The sequence below is a fragment of the Hyperolius riggenbachi genome, chromosome 1 (assembly GCF_040937935.1).
Source record: "Hyperolius riggenbachi isolate aHypRig1 chromosome 1, aHypRig1.pri, whole genome shotgun sequence".
Classification (NCBI taxonomy): domain Eukaryota; kingdom Metazoa; phylum Chordata; class Amphibia; order Anura; family Hyperoliidae; genus Hyperolius; species Hyperolius riggenbachi.
In genome coordinates this window covers 297,502,607-297,519,419 of record NC_090646.1, presented here as the reverse complement: position 1 = coordinate 297,519,419, position 16,813 = coordinate 297,502,607, and the positions used below count along the sequence as shown (strand labels likewise).

Sequence of the window (16,813 nt, the reverse complement as noted above, 5' to 3'; positions counted from 1 at the left end):
CAGTCACCCAATGAAGTATAAAAGGAAAACCAAGAACCCAATATAGTGTAGTATGCACTGACAAGTTGGATAAATGTAAAGAGTACAAGATTATACTCACAAAACCGGGTTACCTCCAGGCAACCACTGTATAGGCAGGTGAGGATATTGTCCTGTCCTCACTCAGGATTAAGAAGTCGCTCTCTGAAGATAGGAAAAAGGGGGTATCCCCCTCCACCAAGGGTGGATAATGGTTGCTATGTAGAAAAGACAGAGGCGCCAACAGGATAAAATCAATACGATGAAAAGGTTAAAATTGCTTTGGAGGCAGTGGTGGACTTCCCTCCTGTAAGCAGACACAAAAACTGTCTATTCAAACATAAAATGAGTTTATTGGTATACTCCAGGGGGGTTGCAATGCGTTTCACATGCGTAGACCTGCTTCCTCAGGCAATACAAAACAGGAGCACACAACTGGAGACAAAGGCAAAGATTGGTGTGTATGAGAACCGAATACAGTACAAAAAGTAAAGCCTATATCTACCACAAGCAACAAGTGAATATATATATATATATATATATATATATATATATATATATATATATATATATATATATATATATATATATATATATATATATACCTGAGGCATGGCATGCGACAAAGAAAAAAGGGGGGAGGGGTGATTGGTAGTGTCTGGGATGAGGTGTGGGTTCCTATAGTGTTCAAGCTATTAAGGTGATCATTCAAAGTGGCAATATAAGAGCAGTGATTCTATCAGGGTAAAAACAAGGTAAAAGATAATAATGTACAGCTTACCAGCATTCGGTCCGGGTAACACCTGGCGCCTCAGTGCCGAGATGTACCCAAACTGGCCTTTAAATAGCGCAATAGCCACGCCCCCTGACCAATCAAGGAGTGTGGCGGGCAGACGTTTTCCCGTTTTTTTTTTATTTAAGTCTGTGGTAAATGAAAATAAAATATGTATTTGAGTGTTTTAAATGTATTGATATAGCGCTGGTATTGTATTTCTGTAGGGTCCATTTTATGTATATGCTGCCATCTAGTGGTCAGACTTAATATTGGTCATAATGTTTGTAAGTTGCAACTATATAAAAATACAAAAATGTGACAAACATAGAATTAACCATACAAATTACACGTAAGATACAATAATAAAATGAAATACATTGAATGGTGAGTGGTAATAAATAAGAATTTCATATAATGTACTCATAAAATAAACTACTAAGGAAGTCAAGCATTAAGTTCAATATGGAACATTGTTAATGTATAAGTACAAAAAGGGCTAGTGTAATATAAAAAGTAGGAACTAGAAGGATGCAGAATATTATGAATAAGATTAACACTACAAGGTTAATAGTCAAAACACAGTTGAATATGAAATGGAAATAAAAATATAAACCGGTAAGTAGTAATAAAAATTATAAAAGAATGATTAATAAAAAAAAAGGTATGATAGAAGAGGCGACTGGTAGAATTAAATGTGCGGTAAATTTGAGTTTATACATTTTTTTCGAGTTGTTCGTTAAGTCCCTCTGGTACTAGGGTTCTCAATATTTGAATCCAGAACATTTCTCTTACATAGTTATTTGGGTTGAAAAAAGACATATGTCCATCGAGTTCAACCAAAGAACAACACCAGCCTGCTCCCTCACATATCCCTGTCGATCCAGAGGAAGGCGAAAAACCCTTACAAGGCATGGTCCAATTAGCCCCAAAAGGGAAAAAAATTCCTTCCCGACTCCAGATGCCAATCAGATAAAATCCCTGGATCAACATCATTAGGCATTACCTAGTAATTGTAGCCATGGATGTCTTTCAACACAAGGAAAGCATCTAAGCCCCCTTTAAATGCAGGTATAGAGTTTGCCATAACTACTTCCTGTGGCAATGCATTCCACATCTTAATCACTCTTACTGTAAAGAACCCTTTCCTAAATGGCTAAAACGTTTTTCCTCCATGCGCAGATCATGTCCTCTAGTCCTTTGAGAAGGCCTAGGGTCAAAAAGCTCATCCGCCAAGCTTGTATATTGTCCTCTGATATATTTATACATGTTAATTAGATCCCCTCTAAGACGTCTTTTCTCTAGACTAAATAAACCTAGTTTATCTAACCTTTCTTGGTAAGTGAGACCTTCCATCCCTCGTATCAATTTTGTTGCTAGTCTCTGCACCTGCTCTAGCTGCAGCGGCTTGGCATTGAGTGTGATTATTTAACTTGTTGTCGATGAGTACTCCTAAGTCCTTTTCCAAGTTTGATGTCCCCAACTGTATCCCATTTATTTTGTATGGTGCTAGACCATTGGTACGACTAAAATGCATGACTTTACATTTTTCAACATTGAATTTCATCTGCCATTTGTGTACCCATATAGTCATCCTATCCAGATCCTGTTGCAATATGTCCCTATCTTCCTGAGAGTTGATGATTCTGCACAATTTTGTATCATCTGCAAAAATAGCAACATTGCTCACTACTGCATCTACTAGGAACTAGGTCATTAATAAATAAATTGAAGAGCACTGGACCCAGTACAGACCCCTGTGGGACCCCACTGCTAACAGTCTCCCATTTTGAGTATGATCCATTGCCCACAACGTTTTGTTTTCTGTCCATTAGCCAGTTCCCTATCCATGCACACAGACTCTTCCCCAGTCCTTGCATCCTCAACTTTTGCACCAGACTTTTGTGGGAAACCGTGTCGAAGGCCTTTGCAAAGTCCAAGTATATCACATCTACAGCATTCCCAATATCCACGTTAGCGGTCACTACTTCATAAAAGCCGAACATGTTAGTCAAACAGGACCTGTCTTTAGTAAACCCATTTTGATGCTGAGAAATAAGATTATTTTCTACTATGAAGTCATGTATAGTATCTCTTAGTAACCCCTCAAATAGTTGGCATACAACTGATGTTAAGCTTACAGGTCTATCATTTCCTGGATCTGATTTTTTTTGCCCGTCTTAAATAATGGGAAAACGTGGGCTGTACGCCAATCCACTGGGACTCTGCCAGTTGAAAGAGAGTCACAAAAGATAAGATGAAGGGGTTTATCTATAATTGAACTTAATTCCCTTAGGACCCGAGGATGCATGCAATCCAGGCCAGGTGCCTTGTCTATTTTTAATTTATTTAGTCTTGCCTTCACTTCTTCCTGCGTTAAGTATTTAATATTACAGTTGGAAGATTGAGACTCTTCTGCCTCTGTAATTTGCAACAGTGATGAGGTCCCCTTGTGAAGACGGAAGCAAAGACAGCATTTAATAACTCTGCCTTACCTTGGTCATCCACCATTGAGTCCCCCCCCCCCCCCCCCCTCCATCCTTTAGAAGTCCAATACAGTCAACCTTTCTTTTTTTAGAGTTGATGTACTTGTAAAACTTTTTTGGGTTAGATTTGATATCCCTAGCGATTTGAATTTCAGCTTCAACCTTTGCCAGCCTAATTTCTTTTTTTACAATTTTTATTGCACTCCTTATAATTGTTTAATGCAGTAACGGTCCCCTCCTGTTTTAGGACTTTATAGGCGTTCTTTTTCCTCTTCATTTTATCTCTAACCTTTCTATTCATCCATAGAGGCCTTTTTTTTATTCCTAGATATTGTTTCCATATGGGATATACATGCTACAATATTGATGGAGAGTAAGTTTAAAAGCTTGCCATTTCCCTTCAGTGTCCTCCCCTTGTAGTACATTATCCCAGTTCACCAAACTTAGTTCTTGCCTAATTTGATTGAACTTTGCTTTTCTAAAATTCATAGTTTTAGTGGTCCCGCTGCCCTGCGGCCTATCAGTCACCAGATCAAATGTTATGTTGTGATCACTATTTCCCAAATGTTCTTGAACCTGCACATTTGATACATTATCTGGTCTATTAGAAATGATCAGATCCAGTAACGCATTCCCTAGTTGGTTCCGTTACCATTTGAATCAAGTAATTGTCCTGTAGTGCTGCCAGAAATCTGCTGCTTTTACCAGAATGGGTAGCCTCAATACTCCAGTCAATGTCTGGAAAGTTGAAGTCACCCATAACTATGACCTTATTTTTACTTGCAGCTTTTTCAATCTGCTGCAGTAATCGCTGTTCTGCAGCTTCATGAATATGTGGTGGCCTGTAGCATACCCCAATAAGCAATTGGCAACGTTTTATTTCCACCATAAATATTTACCCAAACGGACCCCACATCTTCACAATCTTCCTCCATCTCCTCGTTCAGGACAGCTGTAAAAGAATTCTTAACAAAGAGACAAACCCCTCCACCTTTTTTCCCTGTTTCTAAACACATTGTATCCCTCTAAATTAGCTATCCAGTCATGGCTTTCATCCATCCATGTCTCAGTTATTCCCACAATGTCATAGCCTTTGTCAATCAGAATTAACTCTAGTTCGTCTATTTTATTTGCAAGGCTCCAAGCATTGGTTACCATGCACTTTATATTTTTACCACCACATTTACCAATTTTGTTTACAAGAAATGGGCTACTTGAAGTTTTACAATAACACTTAAAGGGAAAAAAATAGAAAAAGCTTTTATACATACCTGGGGCTTCCTCCAGCCCCATAAGCCTGGATCGCTCCCACGCCACCATCCTCCCCTTCCTCTATCGCCGATACCGGGTCCCGTCACTTCCGGCGGACGCGACCAATTTTCCGCATGAACAGGGGCTCCCTCCATATCCTTACGCTTGCGCCTGCGTAGTTGGGAGCCGCACGCGTAAGTATATGGAGGGAGCCCCTGTGATGCGGAACATAGGTCGCGTCCTCCGGCCGACTGGCGGAAATTACGGGACCTGGTACCGGCGGACAGAGGCAGCGGAGGACGGCGGTGTGGGGGCAATCCAGACATTATGGGGCTGGAGGAAGCCCCAGGTATGTATAAAAGCTTTCCCCCCAACGTCTCTGGTTCCCTTTAAAATCCAGTAGTTACGTTACACCCCTAATTACAGTACTATATACATTCCACAACAACAAATACAGGGTTTTAAATGAACAATTAGTCTTTTAGTCTCCCTTTTCAAATTTCTTCAAGATTGCGGACAAGCATGCGAAAAAACAATTTCAGGATTCCACATCACAAAAGGACTGCCTGACACGTGTTTCACGGTCAAAAACCGCTTCCTCAGAGGCATACAGTATACACACACATGAACTGTCGGCTCACAAACAGAACAGAACCGCAATCCATTAATAATGGAAGACTAGCATTCACTGACGATATCCCAGACGCTAAAGCGTGTCCATGAATAGCAAGAGACTCTTGCTATTCATGGACGCGTTTTAGCATCTGGGATATCGTCGGTGAATGCTAGTCTTCCATTATTAACAGATTGCGGTTCTGTTCTGTTTGTGAGCCGACAGTTCATGTGTGTGTATACTGTATGCCTCTGAGGAAGCGGTTTTTGACCGTGAAACACGTGTCAGGCAGTCCTTTTGTGATGTGGAATCCTGAAATTGTTTTTTTCGCAAGCTTGTCCGCAATCTTGAAGAAATTTGAAAACAAAGAATAAAAGACTAATTCATTTAAAACCCTGTATTTGTTGTTGTGGAATGTATATAGTACTTGAAGTTTTACCAACCTCCTTACTCTTTACACTGTCCCCACCCCCCTGCTCCACCCCCCATAATATTAGGCTCCCACTGTCTTTTTACCTTCTCTTGTCTACATATTGAGACTTTACCCTCCTACCTCCCTCCAGATCCTAGTTTAAAATCTCCTCCAACCGTGTAGCCATCTTCTCCCCCAATGCAGCTGCACCCTCCCCATTAAGGTGCAGCCTATCCCTGCTGTAGAACCTGTAAACTGTCAAAGTGTATATAGTTGTTCGCGTCCAATTCCACTACCATGAAATTCCTGGACCTAACATTATTCATAGAATCTAATCTCATCAAAATGAAAACATACTTCAAACCGGTGGACGCAAACAACTATATACACTTTGACAGTTTCCACTACCATCCATGGACTATCAATACCCCATACAGCCAATTTAAGAGAATTTATAGGAACTGTACAAATCCCACAGACTACAGTGCACAATCCGACATCCTCACCAATAAATTCCTGGCCCGCAAATACCCCCAAAAACTCATAAAAGACGCCAGATTTAGAGCCAAAGCAAAAAAACTCCAGAACCCGGTTCCTAAATCCAACAACCCCACATCCGAGAACTACCCTCGATTTATTACATGCTTTAAGTGCCCAACACCCTGGTGTTCGATCAGTCTTGAAGAATAGATAGGACAGAGATACTAGCATAGATCTTTGAACACACTGGATGATTTACTATGCAACAATGGCCCCTTGCAGTGTTTAACCACTTTACCCCCGGCGGTACGGATTTATCCGTCCCTTTTTCCACCCTGTTACCTCCAAGGGACGGAGAAATCTGTACCTGACGCCGCTCCCGCCGCTGTCCGCGCTCCTGCTCGCTTGTCCGCACGCTCCCGCGCACGCCGCCGCCCGCTCGCCCGGAGATCAATGAACGGGAAAAACCTTTTCCGTTCGTTGATCTAAGCCCCCCGCAATGATCAGCTGCTTCTACGAGAAGCAGCACGATCATTGTGAAAAAAAAAAAAAAGTTACAGAGCCTCCTTGAACTTCCTGCAAGCGTACTTCCTGTACGCTTGCAGGTCACATAAACAAAAACTCACTGTGGCCATCTTGTGGCCAAATAGTAAAATTACACCCTAAAGCATTTTTCATATACAAATACATTAAACATTAAAAATTAACTCATTACCTCCCCACACTCCCCAATTTTTTTTTTTGGTAATTAAAAAAAAAAAAAAAAAATACAATTAAAAAAAAATACATAAATAGTTACCTTAGGGACTGAACTTTTTAAAAGTTTATGTCAGGGTATAACACTGTTACTTTATAAACTGTGGGCTTGTAATTAGGGATGGACGCAAAACTGAATAAAATGCACCTTTTATTTCCAAATAAAATATTGGCGCCAAACATTGTGATAGGGTCATAATTTAAACGGTTTTATAACCGGGACAAATGGGCAAATTTCATGGGTTTTAATTACAGTAGCATGCATTATTTAAAAACTATAAAGGCCGAAAACTGAAAAATAATTAAAAAAAAATTCCCACATTTTTTCCTATTTTCCCATTAAAACACATTTAGAATAAAATAATTCTTGGCATAGTGTCCCACCTAAAGAAAGCCTAATTGGTGGCGAAAAAAACAAGATATACTGTAGTTCATTTCATTGTGATAAGTAATGATAAAGTTATAAACGAATGAATGGAAGGAGCGCTGAAAGGTGAAAATTGCTCTGGTGCTCAGGGGATAAAACCCCTCAGTGGTGAAGTGGTTAAACCTATTTTTTTTTTTTTTTCCTCCCATTGTCTTTGCTCAATGACATATGCTAGAGCTAACATTTATGAACTATTGACCTTTTTTCTCTCTTTCCTGCACTCAGAAGCTATTTTCTGCTAGGAAAGTGTTTTATGGCTGTAATTCCTTGCCAGTGAGGGCTAAGTTATAGTCCGGCCCGAGACTGACAAACTGTCACTTGCATACCTGATGTTTAATTATTTCAGGCAGAGAAAGAAAAAAGAAATACAGCATAGTTATTTGTGTGCTAGGCACTGTATATACATGTCTATATTATCATGTCACCTCATGTATTCTTTAAGTACTAAACTGTACTACTGTTGTAGCTATCTTTATTGTATTTTTTTCCCCCCCTGTAGATAAAAAGTTCATATGCTCTATGAATGGCTGTGCTGAGAAGCTGGACAGCATGCAAGATCTGATGACTCATCTCAAAGTCCACTACAAGCCAAACCGCTATTTTAAGTATGTCAGATTGAAATGTTCTAAACTTGTATATGTGTATTGAACATATCTTGCTCTGTGTTGTGAAGATGTCCAATTAACCACTTGCCAACCACCCACTACCTATGTGCGTCGGCAAAGTGGCACCCCCAGGACCGCCTAACACCAATCGGCGGCACCTAGGGTACTGAATAGCCGGGGATCGGGGGGGGGGGGGCCACCAGAGGAGTTTGCAGCTGTGCATGTAATGACACACACACACACACACACACACACACACACACACACACACACACACACACACACACACACACACACACACACACACACACACACACACACACACACACACACACACACTGATCCTGCCCCCTGATCGCCCACAGCACTCCTCAGATCCTCCCCAGCCCCCCCCCCTTCCCGTGTACTGTATACATCTATTCTCCCCTGTAATTGACCACTGATCACCTGTCAATCACCCATCAATCACCCCCTGACACTGCCACCCATCAGATCAGACCCTAGCCTGCCCCTTGCGGGCACCTGATCACCCGCCCGCAGACCCACTCTTAGATCACCTCACAAGTGCATTGTTTACATCTGTTCTCCCCTCTAATCGCCCACTAATCACTCATCAATCACCCCGTCACCACCTGTCACTGCTACCCATCAGATCAGACCCTCATCTGCCCCTTGCGGGCACCCAATCACCCGCCCACATCCTCAGATTGCCCTCAGACCCCCCCCCCCCCTCCGATCACCTCGCCAGTACATTGCTTGCATCTATTCTCCCCTCTAATCACCCATCAATCACCCCCTGTCACTGCTACCCATCAGATCAGACCCTAACCTGCCCCTTGCGGGCACCCAAGCACCCACTCAACACCCATCCACACCCTCAGATCGCCCTCAGACCCTCCCCCCCTCCCCTGATCACCTCCCCAGTGCATTGCTTGCATCTATTCCCCCTCTAATCACACCTGAGACGCCTATCCATCATCTCCTGTCACCCCCTAGCACAACTACCCATCTGATCAGGCCCTAATTTGCCCCGTGTGGGCTCCTGATCACCCGGCCAAACCCTCAGATCCCCCTTCCAATCACCTCCCCAGTGCATTGATTGCATCTATTCTCCCCTCTAATCGCCCCCTGAGACACCCATTAATCACCTCCTGTCACCACCTGTCACCCCCTAGCACTCCTATCCATCAGATCAGGCCCTATTCTGCCCCCTGAGGGCTTCTGATCACCCAGCCAAACCCTCACCCGCCCCACCGTAGTGACAGATTTTTTTTTTCTGATCACTGCTCGTCTCTACGACTTAATTGTGGCTGAGACCAACCGTTATGCCACACAATACGCGACCGTCAATCCAAGAAGCTACCATGCCCAGCCTTTTTGGTGGAAACCACTCCAAGTTTCCGAACGTAACATTTTTTGGGGCCTTCTCCTTAAAGGGACTCCGAGCAGTGCAGAAACTATGAAAAGATGCATATCATTTTAAAGCTCTCTTTCTCCTCTTTCCAATGATATATAAACCGCCGACCTAAGCCTTTTAGTTTTCGCCATTTTCGCGATTGAAATTGCCGCGGCCGCGAATTCAGTCGCGAAAATAGAGAAAACTAAAAAGCGTAGGGCGACGATTTAGGTGTCGCCAGAAAGAGGAGAAAGAGAGCTTTAAAATGATATCCATCTTTCCATAGTTGCATTGTATTACACAGGGCGACTTTTTCCTAAAGTCAGCAGCTCCATTCTGCTGAATGGAGCTGCTGACACTGGGGAAAGTGTCGTCCTGTGTAATACAAGTAATTATGGAAAGATGGATATCATTTTAAAGCTCTCTTTCTCCTCTTTCTGGCGACACCTAAATCATCGCCCTACGCCTTTTAGTTTTCTCTATTTTCGATTGAAATTGCGGCCACAGGGCGTAGGGCAGCGGTTTATATATCAGCTGCCCTACGCAGCGGTTTATATATCATTGGAAAGCGGAGAAAGAGAGGTTTAAAATGATATGCATCTTTCCATAGTTTCTGCACTGCTCGGAGTCCCTTTAACATGGGTCTAGTTAAAAAGAATGTATTACGGTCTTATTGGTCTACGCACCCAATACATCACATGCCCATGCTCTCTGCTGCCATGTCCAAGTCACGATTTGAGAACATCCTGTGCTTCCTGCACTTCAGTGCCAATACAACCTGTTATCTAAGAGGCCACCCTGCTTATGACCGGTTCCACAAAATTCTGCCCATCATAGACCACCTGTCATCAAAATTTGCAGATGCTTATACCCAGGGCTGTGGAGTCGGAGTCGTGGAGTCGGAGTCGTGGAGTCGGGCAATTTTGGGTGCCTGGAGTCGGAGTCGGGAAAAAATGCACCGACTCCGACTCCTAATGCATTTGTAACTGTAATTAAAATAGAAAATATGATAAAATGTTCTATTTCTCAGATAATAGTCATTAAAAATAATGTATATATACAGTATATATACAGTAATAGCTGTGCTTTGTCCACAAAAATGAAATAAACCAATCAAAATTAGTTACTTGTGCTGCTTCAATAAAGCAGTCCCCGTATTTTTAAGGTCAGATATACATATCTGATTGTGACTGTATATATGATGTGTACACAGGAATCTCTTATATATACTAAATAACATCTATGCTGTAAGAATAAAGCCTGATGTGTAGCCGTGTCACTAATAGAGATGGTCAACGAGATGGAAATAATTCCGCATTGATGCTGATTTATGCAAATGTATGCACTCTCTTTGCTCATGAAATCAAATAATTTGATATGTTATTAAAATTTGGTTTTGGTGACTACAAATTAAAGGGTAACTGAGACGGATGAGAAGTAAAGTTTTATACATACCTGGGGCTTCCTCCAGCCCCCTTCAGGCTAATCAGTCCCTCGCTGTCCTCCACCACCCGAATCTTCTGCTATGAGTCCTGGTAATTCAGCCAGTCAGCGCAGTCCGGCCACATGCCACTCCCACAGCCAGGAACATTCTGCACCTGCGCAATAGTGCTGCACAGGTGTAGTATGCTCCTGGCGGCGGAGTGTGTGCATGCGCACTACGCCCGACTGGCTCAAGTACCTGGACTCATAGCAGAAGATCCAGGTGGTGGAGGAGTACAACGAGGGACTGATTATCCTGAAGGTGACTGGAGGAAGCCCCAGGTATGTATAAAACTTTAATTTCATCTGTCTCAGGTTTACTTTGTTACACAGTAGTACTATACTCTACATATGCACTCCCCACAGAGCTGCAGGGAATCCACTGAGAATGTTGTGCACATTGAACACAGAGGTGTTGTCTATCGCCCATAAACCTAGTTCAGATTGTGCATGAAGAATGTGTAATAGAGGAAGAATCTCCTTATTCCCCTGCAGAGTACCTGCACATCATTCTTAGATGTACCCACACTTACATTGCCTAGGGCCTGATAGATGTTCTTTGTTCCGGTTTGTACCTTTTACAAGTACTCTTACCAAGGACTAGTTTTAGTCTAAAGGGAATAAATATAGTAGTCTACATATCCTTCTCACTTCAGTTGTCTTGTAAAATTCCTAAGCGTTGGCAGTTAAGAGACGAATTTCATGTTACATACTTTTAATCAACAAAATTGTAATATGCAAATTAGAGGAGTCGGAGTCGTGGAGTCGGAGTCGGTGGAATCCTAAACTGAGGAGTCGGAGTCGGTGGATTTTTGGACCGACTCCACAGCCCTGCTTATACCCCTGAACAGTCATTTTGAGGCATTTGGTTTCTAGACTACTCCTCACGGTTTTGGGCCCCTAAAATGCCAGGGCAGTATAGGAACCCCACAAGTGCCCCCATTTTAGAAAGAAGACACCCCAAGGTATTCCGTTAGGTGTATGGTGAGTTCATAGAAGATTTTATTTTTTGTCACAAGTTAGTGGAAAATGACACTTTGTGAAAAAAAAAAAAAAAACAATAAAAATCAATTTCCGCCAACTTATGACAAAAAACAAAATCTTCTATGAACTCACCATACTCCTAACGGAATACCTTGGAGTGTCTTCTTTCTACAATGGGGCCACTTGTGGGGTTCCTATACTGCCCTGGCATTCTAGGGGCCCTAAACCGTGAGGAGTAGTCTAGAAACCAAATGCCTCAAAATGACCTGTGAAATCCTAAAGGTACTCATAGGACGTTGGGCCCCTTAGCGCACCTAGGCTGCAAAAAAGTGTCACACGTGGGATCACCGTACTCAGGAGAAGTAGTACAATGTGTTTTGGGGTGTATTTTTACACATACCCATGCTGGGTAAATTGACAATTGTGTGTGTGTGTGGGGGGGGGGGAATATATAAAAAATTGTCATTTACAGAGATTTCTCCCACCCAGCATGGGTATGTGTAAAAATACACCACAAAATACATTATACTACTTCTCCCGAGTACGGCGATACCACATTGTAAGGTTGTTTATAACATCGCAGCCATATTGTATCTCGTGGAAGCCATATTTTCACAATTTCTGTCTGCTGTGTATTATGTCAGATGTGTATGGCAGCTGGCTTCAGGGTATAATTGGTCACCTAGCTGATGGAAGCTGCTAATGTGAGTTTCTGTATGTCAATGTAAATAACATTTCCATGCAGTGTCCAGCAAGGAAGCTACCATTGTCTTCATGGAATTGACCAGTTACATTGAATAGGCAAAGGAACCTGGACATTTAATTCGGAAATGTCTACCTAGCCTCTAACAAGGAAACGCTTAATTAGACAATTACCCAATCACGTTGAAGCCTATACAGGTGATCAGCTACCTGTTGGTCTGAATATTGGTCTGGAAGTGTTTGAATTGCTTAGAAGTCTGTACGTGTAAACCGAATACTTGTTGTTCTCAAAATACAATCGGACTAATTGAGTCTGCAAAGTTCAAAGTGGGACAGGAAAGCCTTGGAATTTGCATGTCACAGCTAGCCCAGATGTGACAAGGGTGCTCGGCAGACGGTGATGTCACACTTTGGGTAAAATTGCATTAGTTGTGGGGCTGAACATCAATTGCCCCGGGCAACAAATTGGCCTATAAGAGCCAACATAAGACCTTCACAAATCATCTTCTCTTGGAGGTAGCGCATAGCTTGAGATGATCCTGATCGAATCAGAAATTCGTGCCTTCCCACGACCAAGTTAGACCTCGTACTGGTAACGTTTATTCCCGTTTTTATTTTTATGCCAACGGACTTGAATCCAAAGGTTTAAGACAGTTGTCTAGAAACCAAATGCCTCAAAATGTTCTGTAAAATCCTAAAGGTACTCCTAGGACTTTGGGCCCCTTAGCGCACCTAGGCTGCAAAAAAGTGGGTGTATCTGTTACCCTGTGTATCTTTGTAATTTGTACTTTGTTTTTGTAAATTTTTTTTGTATATATTCTTGTCAGCACTGTTCCAGTTTTTGGAATATGAAATATTTATTTAATAAGACTGACTTCTGATGTACTAACAGCTCATAGCCTAGAAAGAGACTGCAGTGTAATTTGCGTTACAGGTTCAGTGCCTGATTGTGCCTTGCTACTGTACGATTGTATTGTGTGTGTGTGGCATTCCTGTATTTGGCCTAAGCGCGAAGCTGACCCAAATATGAAAACGCTGGAGTGCAGACCACTTGACAGCAGAGTGGGAATTGTTGAAGTGTCTAGCAGCAGCTAGTGGTGGCAGTGAGAATTGTTTTTCAGGGTTGACAGCCTTGTGTTAGCTTGAATAAGGCTGCTCCCCTCGATCTAATCTAACCCCCAGTCGGGAACCATATCTGCAGACGGCACGCAGGGCCAGTTCCTGACACACACGTGACACTTTTTTTTGCACCCTAGGTGCACTAAGGGGCCCAACGTCCTATGAGTACCTTTAGGATTTTACAGGTCATTTTGAGGCATTTGGTTTCTAGACTACTCCTCACGGTTTAGTGCCCCTAAAATGCCAGGGCCACAAGTGACCCCATTTTAGAAAGAAGACATCCCAAGGTATTCTGTTAGGTGTATAGTGAGTTCATAGAAGATTTTATTTTTTTGTCACAAGTTAGTGGAAAATGACACTTTATGAAAAAAAAAAACAATAAAAATCAATTTCCGCTAACGGAATACCTTGGGGTGTCTTGTTTCTAAAATGGGGTCACTTGTGGGGTCCCTATACTGCCCTGGCATTCTAGGGGCCCTAAACCGTGAGGAGTAGTCTAGAAACCAAATGCCTCAAAATGACCTGTAAAATCCTAAAGGTACTCATAGGACTTTGGGCCACTTAGCGCACCTAGGCTGCAAAAAAGCGTGTCACATGGTATCGCCATACTCAGAAGTAGTATAATGTGTTTTGGGGTGTATTTTTACACATACCCATGCTGGGTGGGAGAAATATATCTGTAAATGGACAATTGTGTGTGTAAAAAAAAAAAACAAAAAAAAACAAAAAAAAAAAAACTCATTTACAGAGATATTTCTCCTACCCAGCATGGGTATGTGTAAAAATGCACCGCAAAACACATTGTACTATTTCTCCTGAGTATGGCGATACCACGTGTGACACTTTTTTGCAGCCTAGGTGCGCTAGGGGCCCAAAGACCTATGAGCACCTTTTGGCTTTACAAGGGTGCTTACAATTTGGCACCTCCCAAAATGCCAGGACAGTAAACACACCCCACAAATGACCCCATTTTGCAAAGCAGACACCCCAAAGTATCCAGAGAGGGGCATGGTGAGTCAGTGGTAGATTTAATTTTTTTTTTGTCACAAGTTAGCAGAAATGGAAACTTTTATTTTTATTTTTTTTGTCAGTGTCATTTTCCGCTAACTTGTGACAAAAAATAAAATCTTCTATGAACTCACCATGCCTCTTAGTGAATACTTTGGGATGTCTTCTTTCCAAAATGGGGTCATTTGGGGGGTATTTATACTATCCTGGAATTCTAGCACCTCATGAAACATGACAGGTGCTCAGAAAAGTCAGAGATGCTTCAAAATGGGAAAATTCACTTTCTGCACCATAGTTTGTAAACGCTATAACTTTTACCCAAACCAATAAATATACACTTATTGGATTTTTTTTTAATCAGACATGTAGCACAATATATTTGGACAAAAATTGATATAGAAATGTTACTTTATTTGAAAAATGCCAGCACAGAAAGTTAAAAAAAAAAACTTTTTTTTTGACAAAATTCATGTCTTTATTTGATGAATATAATTACAGCAGCAATCAACTTGCACCAAAAGAAAGCTGTATTAGTGACAAGAAAAGGAGGTAAAATGCTTTTCGGTGGTAGGTTGTATGACCGAGCAATAAACCGTTAAAGCTGCTGTGGTCTGAATGAAAAAAAAGTGTCTGGTCCTTAAGGTGTTTTAAGACTGCAGTCCTTAAGTGGTTAAAGTAGATGGTCATGCAGTTAAATAAACCTGAGCCTAAAGGAATACTATCGATACCCAAGTGTTCTAAAAGGACATTGTGCAAATAATGTCTAAGTAGCTGTGTAAACATTTTCCTACTTTTCATGTTAAATATCAGAGGCAAAAGCTGTAATTTTATTGAGGGTAGGATTTAGCTATACTGGGACAAATCAATTGCAGAAGGGGTGTCTGCTTCAATGCACAGCCAGAGTTACATATCAGACTACAGAAAGCAAATATCAAACATATCAAACTCTGAAAGCAAAAAACAATATGAAAAAAAACTGTGCGAATTAGTTACATTTCCTCTGTTCTCTTCAGACACTTCAGTCAGAAACAGAGCTCCCAACAGCTGCAGCTACTGTGTCCTGTCTCACTCTGTCACACACAGAGCTACACATAGGCGTCAATTCACCAGAGGTTACTAACCTATTTATCTCTTGGGAGGTAATTTACCTCCTGTGATATCTCCAAATAGCAATTCTCCAGAAGTATAGGGGAAAATATCGACAGAGAGAAATGCAAGAGATAAATGTGAGATAAGTATGAGATAAATAAGTGATAGTTAGTAGTTAGTTTTTCTCCAAATCACAATTCACCAGGGAAGAAAGGGCGTGTGGCCATTCGTTATTTTTTCATCTCTTTATCCCCTGAATGAACCTGGAGATATCGTGGTTTTCACACAGCAGCTGCTGCTGTGGAAGATAGAGCCTTTTGAGCTTACTCTGTTAGGCCTGGTGCACACCAAAAACCGCTAGCAGATTTTGAAACACTTTTTCTTCTTTTTCTGTAGCGTTTCAGCTAGCATTTTGTGGTTTTGTGAAGCGTTTTTGGTGTAGTAGATTTCATGTATTGTTACAGTAAAGCTGTTACTGAACAGCTACTGTAACAAAAACGCCTGGCAAACCGCTCTGAAGTGCCGTTTTTCAGAGCGGTTTGTGTTTTTTTTCCTATACTTAACATTGAGGCAGAAACGCATCCGCAATTCAAAATCTGCAGCAGCCCGGGAGTATGCGTTTCTGCAAAACGCCTCCCGCTCTGGTGTGCACCAGCCTATTGAAATACATTACCCTAGCGGATCCGCACCCGCAAGCGGATCGCAAACCGCAGCAGAACCGCTCTAGTGTGCACTAGGCCTTAGAGCTTGCTTCTATTATGAGGAGACGAAGGCGCAGGAGGAGGGTCTGTTTAATCGCCCTCGTATTTTTCGTGAGAGAACAGTTCTTAATAATTTTACAGAGGTGGTGAAGAAGTTCAGACTCACTCGTGATATGATTTATAATATGAGCCGGCAGTAAAAGGCTGGAATACTCTGGTCAGGTAGTGGTAAAACTCCGCCTCCTACCCACAATGCTTCACTTTCAAGCTTACAGAGAGGAAAAGTATCCCATGTAAATCATTTATACCGATTACCTAACTCTGCTTTCTCACACTTTCCTCATGCATATCTCTCCATTATCCCCTGCTATCGAATACTTTTCTCTCTGTCCTCTCACACTGGTGAATTGACTCCAGAGTGTTAAAATACCTCATGAGATAAACTACCTACCTTTTTTCTCTTAGTAAATCCTCTCTGGTGAATTGACGCCATAAAGTTAACTGATAAAGTG

At 41.8% G+C, this 16,813-nt stretch overlaps 1 protein-coding gene across 1 annotated transcript in view; it reads left to right on the top strand.

Annotated features, from left to right (window-relative positions):
• LOC137508566 (zinc finger protein 414-like) overlaps positions 1-16,813 on the top strand; it is a 96,524-nt gene that overhangs the window by 29,823 nt on the left and 49,888 nt on the right. The window contains exon 4 of the mRNA XM_068233762.1: positions 7,715-7,820. Within this exon, the coding sequence (XP_068089863.1) occupies positions 7,715-7,820 (106 nt within the window). The remainder of the gene's footprint in view (positions 1-7,714; positions 7,821-16,813) is intronic.